The sequence below is a fragment of the Barbus barbus genome (genome assembly GCF_936440315.1).
Source record: "Barbus barbus genome assembly, chromosome: 44".
NCBI classification, from domain to species: domain Eukaryota; kingdom Metazoa; phylum Chordata; class Actinopteri; order Cypriniformes; family Cyprinidae; genus Barbus; species Barbus barbus.
In genome coordinates this window covers 1,360,001-1,375,725 of record NC_136722.1, presented here as the reverse complement: position 1 = coordinate 1,375,725, position 15,725 = coordinate 1,360,001, and the positions used below count along the sequence as shown (strand labels likewise).

At 37.6% G+C, this 15,725-nt stretch overlaps 2 protein-coding genes across 2 annotated transcripts in view; both read right to left on the bottom strand.

Annotated features, from left to right (window-relative positions):
* The window catches only part of LOC306863153 (F-box/LRR-repeat protein 7-like), a 36,306-nt gene extending 30,391 nt beyond the window's left edge, over nucleotides 1-5,915 (bottom strand). Inside the window, exon 1 of the mRNA XM_079406366.1 lies at nucleotides 5,606-5,915. Within this exon, the coding sequence (XP_079262492.1) occupies nucleotides 5,606-5,642 (37 nt within the window). The 5' untranslated portion in view covers nucleotides 5,643-5,915. The remainder of the gene's footprint in view (nucleotides 1-5,605) is intronic.
* A 3,323-nt stretch (nucleotides 5,916-9,238) lies between these two features.
* LOC306862989 (mediator of RNA polymerase II transcription subunit 1-like) overlaps nucleotides 9,239-15,725 on the bottom strand; it is an 8,742-nt gene continuing 2,255 nt past the window's right edge. Inside the window, exons 5-18 of the mRNA XM_079406122.1 lie at nucleotides 14,822-14,954; nucleotides 14,719-14,747; nucleotides 14,564-14,635; nucleotides 14,148-14,222; nucleotides 13,985-14,061; nucleotides 13,840-13,905; nucleotides 12,245-12,356; nucleotides 11,850-11,974; nucleotides 11,661-11,770; nucleotides 11,223-11,421; nucleotides 11,015-11,116; nucleotides 10,725-10,827; nucleotides 9,515-9,744; nucleotides 9,239-9,458 (exon numbers count right to left, since the gene is read on the bottom strand). Of these exons, the coding sequence (XP_079262248.1) occupies nucleotides 9,588-9,744; nucleotides 10,725-10,827; nucleotides 11,015-11,116; nucleotides 11,223-11,421; nucleotides 11,661-11,770; nucleotides 11,850-11,974; nucleotides 12,245-12,356; nucleotides 13,840-13,905; nucleotides 13,985-14,061; nucleotides 14,148-14,222; nucleotides 14,564-14,635; nucleotides 14,719-14,747; nucleotides 14,822-14,954 (1,360 nt within the window). The 3' untranslated portion in view covers nucleotides 9,239-9,458; nucleotides 9,515-9,587. The remainder of the gene's footprint in view (nucleotides 9,459-9,514; nucleotides 9,745-10,724; nucleotides 10,828-11,014; nucleotides 11,117-11,222; nucleotides 11,422-11,660; nucleotides 11,771-11,849; nucleotides 11,975-12,244; nucleotides 12,357-13,839; nucleotides 13,906-13,984; nucleotides 14,062-14,147; nucleotides 14,223-14,563; nucleotides 14,636-14,718; nucleotides 14,748-14,821; nucleotides 14,955-15,725) is intronic.

The window sequence follows — 15,725 nt, the reverse complement described above, 5'->3', positions numbered from 1 at the left end:
GCCAAGACAATATCCGTAACTGGAACAATAGATGGAAGAAATTACTTTAGTATCTCCAACACTGGCAGAGTTTGCAGTTTCGCTAAGATCCTCCAAGACTGATTTATCTATCATACATTAGGACATATTTGGCCACTGTGCAAGAGAAAGAGCGGAGACCATTCATGACGGCTTGAGGTTTTTTTTAAGAGGGCGAATAAGTTTGATACTTGAGTTCACATGTGTGGATCTGAAGGTTGGATTGGTGTTGTAATAAAAGTGTGGTCATTCACAGCTTGGAACGGAGATCCAGACATAAATCAACAACACTACCACCACCCTTAAGATTATGGTTCCCTATTCGCAGGAACAAGCCAGTGTTAAGTGCCTGAACTGCATGAATTTCATGTTGGCTGGCACGAGTAAGTGCTTGTTTGGTGCCGGCCTAGCTGTTAGACCATCATAGCCATGCTATTCACCAGGAAAACTCAACCCCCTGTTGTGCTCACAAACTGATCGAAATATTGCTGCATGCAAAGTTTTGACATATGGATGTTACAACTTTTGTGTTGGGGTCAAACCGACTGTCCCATAGGTTTACACCAATTTACCACTTTGAAAAACTCCAAGGAAGTCCGTTAAATAACAGAAAAACTTGTCAAACACATAAATGTGAAATACATAAGAACTTAGGACTCAAATTTTACTTGAATCATTCAAGGAAAATTCACTGCTTCTTCACCTAGTAGAGTTTCACAGTCAAAAAAAAAAACAAAAAAACTGCCAGATGTTGTTAGGTTTTTGGATCTTAATTACTAGACTGTTGCAGCACTGAAATAATTGTGAGAAACCCATTTGCCCCTCACAAGAGTTGGAGAACCAGACATAAAAAACACAACGTACAAATAGCAATAAACACTTCTTGCACTACGTACAAATACTGTAAGATATGCATGTAGTTATTTGCACCTTAGTGTGCAAATAATCACTCCAAGTACTCATTTTGTGTCTGTGCTAATTTTGAACATGTGTCAGACTGATCCCTAACACAACAGAAATAATAAAAATAGAAGGGTATTATTCAATTTCTCATGTTTTATATATATTTTTAAGTTTCTGACAAGCTACAGTAGTGGATTTCTGTTTTTACATGAATTTTTAATATTTTTCATATTGCCAGTTTTTAGTAAATTGGATTGGTTTCCAACATAGCTCAATGATTCAGTGTTTCCTGAAATCATAATTCAAACACACATTTGCAAACAGCTTCACAATGTTTTGTGGTTGAATTACAACTCTCGATGTGTGGTTAGAAGTGTAGTTTCTTGTTAGTAAACGTGTACTTCACGCTCTTGAGCAAACTAAGCAAGCCAACATGCAGTATAATCTATATCTTTCATTATATATCGTCATTGTCAGGCAAAATTGTCTTTTTTATCATCAATCAATGTTTTTTCATCACTATTGTCATCTCTCTGTCAGTTTTACAAATGTCTATCCTATGAAAAGTATTAAAAAGATCAGCAAACCTCATACCTCTTTACTCAAGAAACACTGTCTATAAAGGCTGTTTTATGTATTTGAGGAGAGGAGAAGAATGTCTTAGTCTAGCAATAGCTGTCAAACCTTTGCATAGCACTTCATCTTTTTAGCACAAGATTTTGTCTAAATGTATTCAACGACAGGAAAAACTGAGCACCCACACAGCCACAAGACACTGTGTAACCTGTAAACTGACGAAAACATAATGCAGTGCACTTACTGACTTACTTGAAACACAGGGATTTTCTCAATTCCTCAAAAGTAGTGAGTCTGAACATACAAGGTTTCCATCCAAAAGTAACAATATATGCAAATTTAAGAGTGGACATTTTTGGAAATGAGCTCTAGTACTTCTAGTTTGTTATTTACAACAATAATCTGACATTAATTCAGTCTTAGACGAGCGGGGTGTCATTATTAAACCAATGGATGTATGACCTACTAGCTATGATTTCTATTAATAGTCATGACTAGCTAGTTAACTTCTTCAATAATGAATTGTGTTATGGTAGTTAAAGCTGCAGTCTGTAAGTTTTGCCTCTTTGTCGCCATCTCTGTTTGAAACCTGAAATTGCAATTATTTACGCAATTATCCTTCATTACGTGGGTTGTACTGCGGCACGGCTCCAGCGCAGATTGCTCTAATGTTTTGAGGAGTATGTGTGGATACTATACTAGAATATCACAGATTCTCGCCCTCTTGGAATATATGACCCAAATAATAATTTTCACTGGATATTGGATAAGTAAGCAACAAGTCTGCCACTTTTGTTCTGACCAACTGAGGAAAAAAGCATTACAATAAATTGCGCTACGAATGATGATTAAATTTTAAAGTGGTAATATGGTTAGCTCATATCACATCAAACCGTGCAAATTATTATTTTGTTATACTTTGTTCTCAGATTGTTAGTTAACAACATGAGCATTGCATGACTATGTATGTAGTGTATATTAGCGTTACATGTACATTTCAATTTCTGTACCGTCTAATCTCTAATTGTCATACCATTCAAATTTCACAAAGAAATTATTTTAACCCAAAAAGCAAATTATTCTTCCTTAGAACTGATTCTCTTTAAAATAAAAATCTTATGTAATCTTGTGCGATCTGTAATCAGATGCACATTTAAAACTGGAATATAATTTGTAACCCTGGACCACAAAACCAATTAAGTGTTAATTGGTTAATTAAGAAGAAAAATCAAGTGTCAATTTTTCGAAATTGAGATTTACACATCAAATAATAATGAATAAATAATATTTCCATTGATGTATGGTTTGTTATGATCGGACAATATTTGGCTGAGATACAATTATTTGAAAATCTGGAATCTGAGGGAGCAAAAAAATCTAAATATTGAGAAAATCTCCTTTAAAGTTGTTCAAATGAAGTTCTTAGCAATGCATATTACTAATCAAAAATGAAGTTTTGATATATTTACGGTAAGAAATTTACAAAATATCTTCGTGGAACATGATCTTTACTTAATATCCTTTTTTGGTATAAAAGAGAAATGTATAATTTTGACCCATATAATGTATTTTTGGCTATTGCTACAAATATACCCCAGCGACTTAAGACTGGATGTGGTCCAGGGTCACATTTAATTTCAGTCGCATGTGTTTCATAAAGGCTTTCCTGTAGCTCAAATAGTAGAGCATGGCGCTAGCAATGCCAAGGTCATGGGTTCAATTCCCAGGGAAAGCAAGAGCTGATAAAAAAAAATGTAAAAACTGTAACTTGAATGGAATGTAAGTCGCCTGCTAAATGCATAAAACAACAACAACAAAAAAACTGTTATTTCTGGATTACAATCCGCCATCAAAATGATAAATTGAATTATTCCAGCTGCTGTGAGAAAAAGTTTTAAATGAACCACCACCTGCAGGATCCTCACATGCGATATAGCTACTAGCCGGGACGACTTCTTAATGTTTACAGACGTGATTTCGGATCATTTTTAACCAAAAAAAGTTACAGACTGCAGCTTGAAGCAATGAGTTTTGCATGGAAAGCACACCCCAGCTTAGCCTTTCTGGTAAAACCAATTTTAATTGCATAATGTGATGAATATCAGACTCATTTTAGCCATATTTCATTTGACTACATGAAACAATTCATTAAGAAGTTGAAGTCCTTGGATAAGTCCTTTTGTGTGTGTGTGTGTGCGTGTGTGTGTGTGTGTGTGTGTGTGTGTGTGTGTGTGTGTGTGTGTGTGTGTGTGTGTTCATTTGGCAGGGTTGGTTTATGGCACGTCATCCTCTGTCAGGTCATAAACGTGAACCACAAGCAGCTCCATGTGAGCAGAGTACAGCCTTCATCCCACAAACACCGTTCCCTCTGTACACAAGTTCCTCTTAACACACATCCACACAGGAATAAACACACTCTCTAATGCTCTTTTCACACATATAAAGAGGTCACAGAGTTGCTGTATTGATGGTCGTTGCGAATCGCTTTGTGTGTGAACGCCCCTTTACATGTTGCCAACATACATCCACCCTGGAAAGCTGTTGTGTGAAGGTCTTTCAAACAAGCTGTCAGATTACCGCTGATGCATTGAATGACTCAATGAACTCTTATCACCTCGGTCACGACGGAAAAGCAGCAGAATAACGTGAGCTGCACTGAACGCAGCGTGACGACGTGTTGCAGTGACATCAGTGAGCCAGAACATCTGCTTCATGTGACTCATCCGTCAAGTGGACCCCATGTGCTTTGCACGCCTTGAATTATGACCAGAAAAGGACGCTGTTATTATGATGTTGCTAGGCAAAACTTTCACAAGACATCCTCCACTCTAAATCAAACCACAAGTGCTGACAGGAGGTGCATTTGAGACACAACACTATCAGGTACACAGTGATGACCACTTCTGATCAAATCACACAAGACTAATATAAATGGCAGATGTAAACAAAGCCAGAGAGAGCTGACTTTGAGCAGTTTCACACACCCACAAGTGTTGAGTTTTACTCAAAACTACATAAAGTACACACATCTGCACAACTCCATTATACAGGGGTGGAGGAGCTCAAGACTGTTTGTAAAGATCAGCTGTTACTTCTGGGATCAGAACTGCACAAAAACTATTCTGTGGTTACACAAATGATTACTGTTACCAAACATGTTTCTCGATTATTCCCTTTATTTCCCATGGTTAGGAAGACTACAATACCTGGAAAAAGTTATCTGTTTGCATTTCCATTCATCCCAGTAGTAGTTGCTTATTTGAAACAAGCCTCCTGGATGCCATCTGTGCTTCATGGCACTCAGATATGGGTCATGATCACTTGTCAAAAGCAGCAGATGCTAACCCAGGGTTATTATAGTTAACTAAACCATACAAATCGTATTTCAAATAAAAAAATCTTTAGCAGAAAGATGTTAGCCATTTAAAATAAGAGGCTTGTTGGAAGAACAAAGTTTTGGCTTCAAAAGCTGTAAAGTTGGGTAGCCTACTACAAAGTTTCATTATTAAATTGACTTAAATCCAAGACAACTGGCAAAGCCTTGTTCGTGTTGTATCTGTCGCGGAGGTGTTATTGCATATATTCAGTAGTGGGTGTGGTCTGTAGCGTTCTAGTTGCGGTGGGCGATACATTATTGTGGGCGTGGTTTATTATTGATGGCCGCAGATACATTTTCCAGGTAACCCCGCCCCCAAAAACACATACCTAGAAGAAAGCAGTATCTCTAGGCTATTTTTTTTTTTTGCTGTTTTACAGCGCTTTACAGACAAGTGCAGTGCTCTCAGGATGAGTGCTTATATTGTTTAATACCTTTATGAGTGTTACTAAAATCAGCCGATTTTATCTTCAACAGCACGATTTCGCTCTTAGTGCACCTTGTAGGCTACCATTTATTCGTGAACACTTTTGAGCATTACATTATAAATATGTAAAATCAACAAAGCTGCACAAAACAAACATTTCCACATCATCAGAATGTGCTTAATTTATTACAACTCATCCAGAGCAGCTCTGTATCATTATTCCGACAACTAAAAGCACACGCCAGTTACTAAAAAGCAGCATTTGTACTGAAAGTGAAGTGTTTTATGTGTTGGAGATCACGTACCTTCACTTCCACACTGTTTGCCATTGTTCGCACCCATCCTGAAGAACACATAGTCTCTCCTCACGATGACAAATATAAAGCAGCGAGATTACACGAAATAAGTCCTCATGCACACACAATATAGCTCCATTCTGGGAACAGACAGAGTCTTCTTTATAACGCAGCATTCAGAAAGCAGAACGATCTCAGCGAGAAAATGAGCATTATTGTGGAGAAGCTGCGAGAAACTGACCATGAACTCACTCGCACTGCGAGGGGCTGGACCATCTTTAAAGAGACCCTCCTGAGCATCCAGCAACCGCACACTCTCTCATCTAAAACATCTCGGGTATACGATAAATAATACAAAAGAATATATAATATGATATAATAAAAGCCTATTAGATACAAGTAGCACTTTTAAGACTTGTTTTTAAGACCAAGTAAAGAAAATTTAAGTAGCCTAATAAACGGAATGGAACACGTTATCTCTATGCATAAATGTCTTAGCAATGTTTTAATGTTTAAGAATGCAATTTCCAATAAATCTCCATTATTTTTCATTAATTTGACCTTCTCGTGACACTGCAAAAAAATGTTCTTCATCAGGATTTTTGTCTTGTTTTCCAGTGCAAATGTCTCTTAGCAAAAAGAGTTGTTTATTCACACTCCGCTGAAAGGTGTTTGTTCTTTTTTTTAAGCATGAACTCACTTATGTTCAATTTCCTTCAGGAAACAAGACTTGTTCTGTTTTTGTGTTTGTATTGGAAAACTAAAAAATACCGAGGAAGTATGTAATGCCATTTAATGCAACATTTAATGCTCTGACTTTATGAATTTAAGACTTTCAGCACAATTTTTTTTAAATTAAATTGCAGAAGGATGAATTAAAATTTACAAAATATCTTCATGGAACATGATCTTTACTTAATATGCTAATGATTTTTGGCATAAAAGAAAAACTTGTAATTTTGACTCGTGCAATGTATTGTTAGCTATTGCTACAGATATACCTGTGCTGCTCATGACTGCTTTTGTGCTGCAGGGACACATATGTGCCTTGCAGTCATCAAGGTTTAGTGCACTATGTTCATAGTTTCTAGTAGTGCCACGTGAGAACTCGTGGGAAACTGACTTCATGTTCACTAAGATCTGATGAAAATACATGGCCAAAATGGTTTAGAAGAGTAAAATTAGTAGTTCTGTGAGAATGTAGTCTAAGTTGAAAGACAATAATCCAATAGACATGCAGATGTATCTGCGAGCACATTTATCACGTTATAATTAATAAACTGAATCGAGTATTACTGCATTTCAGAATTGTTATCGAGGGGGCATTAATATAATATATTAATATCAGTGGCACAACATGTTTCCTTTTGAACCAAACTAGTCTGCATCCTTACTGTGTGTTCTATTGTTAGTTAGGCTTCCTGTGCAGAATAAGGCCATTTGGGACTATTAACGGAAGCCTTTTACTCTGAACAAAACAGGAATCATACACAAGGGTTTTCTAGTCTAGGAATTACTTCCATGAAACTCCCATCAATTAGTAAACGCCTGTGACCTTTATGTAGCGACAACACAGAGTTCCTTATTGTTTGCAAGTGCTGACAGTGTTTTTGTGCTGGTGGCCCTGAATGGGTGGACACATCAACATCTCTCTCTTTATCAAGGTGAATAGACTCATGCTGAAGATCTTACGACTTCATTCTGGGACTAATGACATGTTCGGACCACACAGTTTTATAAAGATCTAAATACCAAACGGCTGTTGTTAATTATGTATTCATTTATTTTTCATCTATCAAACAGCAGAGTTACACAAAAGTTATTTTTCTTGGATCCGAGTTTGAGAAAACTTTTAGTGTACTTTTGACTGGTCTGTTTGGCTTGCATGGCACCAATCAGCGGTCTGTTGGCTGTCTGGACTGAGCTCGAATGCCAAGCCAGAGAAAGCCTTTACAGCCAAACGCTCTGCAACCCAAGAACGCCATCTACTTCCTGTCTCTGGGGCTCTACTGATGCAGGCTGGCACACACAGACACACATGTACAGATGTGATAGCAAAACAACGAAGAAATCTAGTTTTTAAAATCTGAGGTTTTAGTCATATTAAAGCTTTCTTCCTTTTGGAGGATGAGGTTCAAATCATTAAACTCAACAGAAAACATCCAGTTTTGAAGAGGCATTTGACCAGAAGCAGAAAGCCAGGTTAATGCACCAGGTTCCCCAAAGTTAGCATTTGTAGTAATGCATCAGTTATTATTGCTGAAAGTTTTACTAATAGCCATACACCTTTGTAACATGGCACCAGGTTCTACAAAAACACCTATGTCAGTGTCTCAGTCATCACATCACATGCTGGGGGAAATGCATTACAAATAAAGCGAGTTATGTAATCAGATTACTTTCTCAATTAACTAGTAATGCAATGCATTACTTCTTTAATTTAGAAGAAAATATCCGAGGTACTTTTTCAAATAATGACAGCTCTCGTGTTGCCATGTTGAGAGGATTCAGGAGTCAGTGCAGAGGCGTTATGTGCACTGTGTGAACATGATCTTACTGTAGATCTAGACTAAACGTGAGCATGCATTTACTCATCTAACAGATTCAGTATTCCTCAATTAAAAAATACAGTAAAATGCAGACTCAGAATATGACAAAAACCTGTAACGATTAAATGTTAAATAACACAAATGAGAAAGAAGAGAAAGTTACTTAAGGAACACAATATTGTAATCATTACTTTTAAAAGTAGCTTTCCTCAACACTGTTCCCTACTAAATAGTGCACAAAAAAAAGAAAGTATGTCTAGATTCACAGTAGTCATTAAAAACTGTGCAAAAAATACTGGATGTCCTACTACTTTGCCATTTTAAAAAGGTTCATGTAGCTTCAAGGAACATTTTCCATATGATAATGGGAAGCACATGCAGAGCATCCACGTTCAGTTAATACAGTGACAACTAAAATAAGTATCCTGCTTCAAATGTAACATCTGGACATTTGGCAACAAAAGGTGTTGTTTTTTGCAATATTAATATGAATGGGGAGTAATGCATGTCAGAGACCCTCTGTTGGACAAAATCAGATCCGACAGGGAGGATACTCCACGTTTAGATACTCCTCATTTAGAACAGGATACTTATTTTAGTTGTCAATGTATTAACTGAACTTGGATATTCTGCATGTGCTTCATATCATACGGAGAAGTTCCTCGAAGCTACATGCATTATTCAGCCTTTTTAAAAATATTCTTATTTTTAAAAGGCACTTGGTTGGATGTTTTATTTTATACAATTAGATGAATTCATTGTGCAGCTTAAGCATTGCAATGATAAAATCTAAATCTGAATCTGAAAGTGTAATGAGTTAACAGATAAAATAGGCTCTTTTGGTGGAAAACCACAGGGAGAATCTAAAGCATCTATTTTGCCGAGCACAAATACTTGCCAAAGTGGATTTTTGCACATTGATTTTGGACCCTGGCAGAAATACTAAGGGTGTCCCATAGACAAACACTAGCCAGCTTCTGGAAGCGATCCATGCATAATAATAAATAAACACTTAAAAATGCTGCATTTTGTAGTTTGTTTAGTAATAAAGACTATTCTGTGATTCAGTGAATAATGAAGACAAGTATTTTTTCCTCTTTAAAATAAATGCAACAAGTGCATGATAAATCATACACAATATGACCAGGAACAGCTCTGATTTCTTGTAGTCAGACTTGAATTCACGGGATAAAACCACTTTTCATAAGCTTTTAAGATAACACACTTTTATTTTTAGGTTTATTTTTTATTTAATGATTTAAGATTAGTCTAAAATAGTGCAAGAAATCTCTTAAAACTCTCTGTAGTAAAATCTCTCGTCGCACTAGAGAAGCTCTGCAGAAAGTCCACTGGTTGCATCTGTATTCACATTATCAGCCGCTGGGTCAGCAACAGACATAAGATAGCAGCCTGGAGGAGGAGAGGCCATGCTGTCATGGGCCTCATGGGAGACGGAGGCAGACGGTGCTGATGATTTCAGGAACAGACTGATCAGTGATCTCCATCAGTGCAGAAGAGGACTCTGGGTCGGCAGCAGGTAAGGAGGGAGGTGCCACTTTCCTGCGTATGGCCCTCATCGTGATGGGAATGGACATGCATCTGGACAGAAAAACAAATGGGTGAAGGATGATTCATGAACAGAGGGAGTTTCCAGAGAACAAGCAGCAGTCTGGGACAAGGCTCGCTTTGAATCTAACATTTTCTGGGCATTTTGGGGTAAAAATCTGCAGAATATCTGAGAGAACATAAAATCTGAGAGCACTACACACTTACAGGAAGGTGAAAGCTAAATATTTGGTAAACATGGAAGGTCTGGACTCTGCAAACAGGAGTGTGTTTAAATTCTGTGGAAATTTGCAGGGCTTTCAGAGGATTAGGTCGGTCCATAACCTCATTTTTTATTTAAAGGGATAGTTCACCGATAAAACTCTGCCATCATGTTCACCTTCAAGTTGTTTCAAACCAAAACCAAAGACTTTTGTTGAAGCACAAAGGAAGACATTTTGAATGAAACCTGAGAGATTTCGGTCCTTCGCGTGTCAAGCTTTCATTAACCATATATTATGTGCTTTGTGCATTGATCCATATTTATATGCGAAAAAAAAAGAATGTTTTATCATATACAGTGATCATGTGTCTTCAGAAGACTCAGATTAAACCGTTCCATTCAAGTGTATTTCTTTATGAACTTCAGTTTTTCAGAAGCACTATGATCAGTGCACATAAAATGTTTGTATGTGAAAAAAACCTGCTTATATAAAGTGCCCATGTCTCTTCAGAAGACCTGGATTAAACGGTTTAATTAATTTGGATTTCCGTTACGATGTTAAAGTTTTGGATGAATTGACTTTCAACCGAGGAACGGAAATCTTTGAAATATCTTCATTTGTTTCTCAAATGTCTTATGAATCTAGAATGACATGAGGGTGAGTAACTAATGGAAATTTTCATTTTTGCATGAACTAACCCTTTAAGGTTTGAGTTTGTTGTTGATATGGTTAACGGAACAGTTCTCAAATGCAAAAATGACATCCTAATTAGTGAGCATATGCAATTGTGATGCAAGATGTTGGACGCACCGCATTAGGACCCTGGATATGTAGTCGTCCAATTTATGATCCACAAAGTCAGGCATCAGAAGTCTGCAGCTCATCTGATGAGAGTCCACCACCGTCACCTGAACTAGCACAGAAAATTAAATTTTCATATTGTACATATGCTGACTGGTTTCCACAGCATTCCAGATGTGCCAAAATATGATGCAAAACATTTCAGACAGCATGCAATGAATTTGCTTAATAGTGAATGTGAAGCATAATCTGCTGCACATAATGCATATTTTTTTAATATAGTGTGTAATGGTCCTTACGAACAGCCAGGTGGATGTTATCATCAAGGCTGAATGTAACAGAAAGGCAGTGGTCTGATCCTGGAAGGATCTCACATCTCAGGTCATACAGCAAGCCAGCATCTACAGTTTTTGAAAAGTGAGATGGCAAAAGCTCCATCTTAAATTACGGCAATTGAGTCAAAGAATGTGCTGCCAGCTGAATGCATGAATAAGCTGTATTAATAACCTATTTGGTGGCTGTGGTCACTGAAGCAGCTTGCCAGCAGGACATTGATGGCAGACTGATGGCGAAGGAGATCCAGTAAGGCAGGGACGTGCCCGGGGTGCGTGAAGGGGACTGTGTGAATTAAGGCTCCTTTCCAGGACTCTCGGCCCCATTCGGCCCCAGGGAACACATAACTGTGGTACTCGGAGACAGGCAATGGCTGAGAAACATTGAAGACCGTAACCAAGGTAAATAAGACCGAAACGGAAGCAAGTTAATGAACGTCTACTTTTGCGGTCCCAAAATAAACATCTAGCAGCAAAGAATGACAAGAACAGTTCAATGCAAATAATGTACAGTAGCTAGTAATGAAACAAAACTTTTGAATATCCAATAATTTCTCTTTGCAATACATGTAAATATCATGGCAAACATAGTTGTTTACATGACTTCACAGACCACAACAAACTGAAGCCCTTCTGTCCAGGAGCTCTTCAGCGTGTTGCTGGTCTTCATGAGAAGTTGAGGTAGAGGCTCCACCTGCTGGGGTTTCTCGGCTATAACTCCATCTGAGTAATGTTTAGAGACCGGTTACTTGGCATCGGTACATGATATGGTTCAACCGTAATGTCTCAACATATGATGCACCTGTGACGCTGCCCATTTTGTCTATGAAGGAAATAAGCACGGGTAACGGCGGCTGTAGTTTTAGAAGAAAGGTGGCAGGGAGTACTTCAGAGCAGGATTCAGTGAGCGGCTCAAACACTGGAAACCTACAGCACAGAAAAAAAATAAAAAATTGATTTAATCTTGGCTGGTATAATAAGGGTCAGAAAAATCAATATTGCACCATTCATTCTTCTCTCTAGAGCTAGACTGGTGTTAAAGGGAATTGTGAAGGGTCAAAAGCACTTGTTCAGGGCACAACTACTTCCCATTTCCTTGTTGGTCTCTATTTGAGCCTGCAACTTGTGTGTTAGCAGCACAAATCAGAGTTAAAATCACAGTTTCAAAAGACTGGTATGAAACAGTCCAGTACTCACCCGAGAGAGTCGACCTGAGGTGGACAAGAGATCAGCGATTCCCTCTGCAGCCTGTGAGAGGCGTCACTGCTTCCCACTGTCACCAGAGCAATCTGCCCACCACTAACCTCACCTATATTCAATACAAAACACATAAAAGCAGAAGGCTCGGGGTTAAAGACTAAAATTAAAACCACAAAAAATATAAAATTAATGTCTAAAATATAAAACTTTCAACTTCTCATTTTAATTTAGTTTAACTTGATGTACTAAAATAAGTAAAACTAAACAATGTCACTGGGTATTTTATGGTTATCTGATTGGACTTATTAGAACTGTTGTTTACTAAAATTAAAGGGGTCATATGATGCGATTTCCTTTCTCTTTGGAGTGTTACAAGCTGTTTGTGCATAGATAAGATCCCTGAAGTTGCAAAGACTAAAGTCTCAAAACCAAAGAGATATTCTCTATAAAAGTTAAGACTCGTCCACGCCTCCTAAAACGGCTCATTTAAACACACCCCACATCTCTACGTCACGATGTGGAAATATTTGCGTAATGCTGCCCAAATGTTCACACAGAGAAAGGCGGCGTGGTTTCAGTAACCGCAGTAGTGTTGATGCAGTCGTGTCAGGGAGACGCTGGGTGTTTCTAGGCCAAAGCAAGCACTTTCTTCCGAAAGTAGATGCAATTAGGAATCAGATTTGTTTACAACACAACAGCACAACCCAGATGTTCGAATTTGTGCAACGCATTCTATGGACGAGTTTCATGAACCTAGGAAAGTACAAGGCTGGCTGTGCACAAAGGCTATTTCAAAAAAAAAAAAAGGATCAGTCAATTCTGACTTTTCTATGACAATCTGGAGCTTCTGAATCAGCGACTGTAAGCATGTTTTGTTATTAGTTCAAGTATTTGCTATTGACTGTTCAAATGCGGAGTTTTGCACTTAAGGCATCGTGTGTGTGTGTGTGTGTGAGAGGGGAACAGGGTCTCATCACAGCGGAGTATACAGCGCGTCAGAAATGGTCTTAACCGCGGCTTGTGTACTGCAAATACATACGAGCACCATCTCAGAGTCTGTTCCCCTTTCGGGCTTGAACTGATGGTATAACTAACTTGAAGCTCGCGATTAAGGTAAGGGGCATTACATTTCCGACGCGTGCTTGTGGTGTTTGGCCAATCACAATGCACTGGGTCAGCTGGCCAATCAGAGCAGACTGTGCTTGTCAGAAGGAGGGGCTTAGTAGAAAACGACGCGTTTGAGAGATGCGGGGCATAGAGGAACTACAATAATGTACAGTATTTGAAAAATAATGCGTTTTATGAACATTAAAGCATGTCAACATATTCTGTTACACCAAATAATGATCTTTAAAATAGCATCATGTGACACCTTTAAAACAAGTTTTGGTTATTAAAAAAATAATAATAATTATATGTATGCAATATGCCCAAATAAATTACTAAAACTTGAAACTAAAATAAATAAAAAGTTAAGGAAACCTTAAAACAAAGAAAAAAGAAAAGCCAATTCAAAAACTCTATAATAATAAAATACAATATGAAAAATAACACTGGATTAGAAGTTATGTGCCAAGTTACTGTTTTAATACCGGTGTCAGACAACCCCATGAGAACATCTAATGGACTAATGTAGTACTCGACTGTCATTGGAGTTCCTGTGAGGAAGGAGACATTAGAGAACAGTTTAATATTTCACATTAAACATGCTGATCTGACACCGTTTCTCTTGCATACCCTCTTTGCCTGGCTGGACGTTCCCAATCCTACCGTTCATAATGAGGTCAACATGAAGGTCACTTTCTCTCAAAGACCTAGAGGAGACGGTGTTCAGTGCATTATATGATAACAGACCTTCATCTTAAGAAACATGTATGGTGTTAGTGCTAGTTTCCCACACCTTGGTAAATGGGATATTTTGAAGAGATCGGTTTCCAGGTGCCGAAGAGAGGCGTAGATTTTATTCTTGACATCACTGGCAGAGAACACTCAGCGTTACAGAAACATATGATCAGTATAAATCGCATCCAAAACAAAAGTTATGTACATAGTGTGTGTACTGCATATATATATAGACACACAGTACATAGAAAATATTTACATGTATATATTTTAATTCATATAATTTATATTATATAGAAATATATTCAATACATAAACATAACATTTTTATTACATATATACATGCATGTCTGTGAATTATATATACACACACAATAAATATACACAGTACAATCACATATTATGTACACAAAAACTTTTATTTTGGATGCAATTAATCGCGATTAATCATAATCAGATACCAGAAGGCAATACCTGTCTCCTTGGATGTTGTAAAAAGAGGCAAGATCATCCAACTTTAGAGAGAACTCTTGAAATTTCTTCATCCTGCGGGAATACGATAACCATTTTAGTCCAACTCCAATATATTTCAATACATTTTTCTCTTGAAAAAGAACATTTTGATTCACCTCAACAACTGGAGGAGTGATGGGCTGGACTACAAACAAAACCAAACCATGTTAATGCATGTCACAGACTCTTTTCCACAATATTATACGCACATCGTCTCACCACAGGAGCTTCGCCGTGATGGGCCACCCTCACATCTTCCACTCTTCCCCCCGGCAGCAGCACCACCTCGATGTAAAACAGGTCTGCTGTCAGGTAACACACCGTCTCTGTGGGGCTCATATGTGACGTCAATCTACAAAAACCAGGAGTCTGTCAGCTTAAATGAAAAGAGGCAGCTGCACAGAGGGAACAGCAATGAAATCTGAAACTCATCCAAGGTTTTAAAATATTGACAAAGTATTAAATTGTGAGGAACGCATAAAAGGATGTCTATGTCAATACACAGTCTGAAAAAATACTAAAATACTGAAACTTCTGATGAACGATTAGTTCAGCACAGCTTTAAAGATGTAGTTTCTATGTCAGCTGGCACTGCGCAGAAATGCAAACAGTTTTCCAGGATAATCCACACTTTTTCCATTGGTTGTACAAGTTAGTTCTGACTTCATCTCCAGGTACACAGCTTAAAGTCCCAATGTAACAATTAACGACAGATCTTTTCTTTTGTATGGTGAAGTACATCCCAGTGTTTGTCGTTTGTTTTTTTAACACCATGCCAGCAACTGTGGTGATTTTTGGGCGAGACAAAAAAACAAAAACAAAAAAACTAACAGAAAACAACTACTTTAAGATTATACTTGGTTTAACATTGTTAAATTGTACAAACAAAATGCAGGACGAAGACTTGATTCAATCCATTAGTTGTTGGATAGCTATGATTAAAAATGACAAGCTCAATAAAAACAACAACACACTGAATCATGCATGGATCAAGCATTCACAAAAAGATGAATAACATGCATTTAGAAAATAGATTCATTTTCGTTTTGTGATGACTTTAAGCAATATTTTCCCTGCTGATTATTATTAACGCATAAAAAATATTGAATATTGCAATATCTGT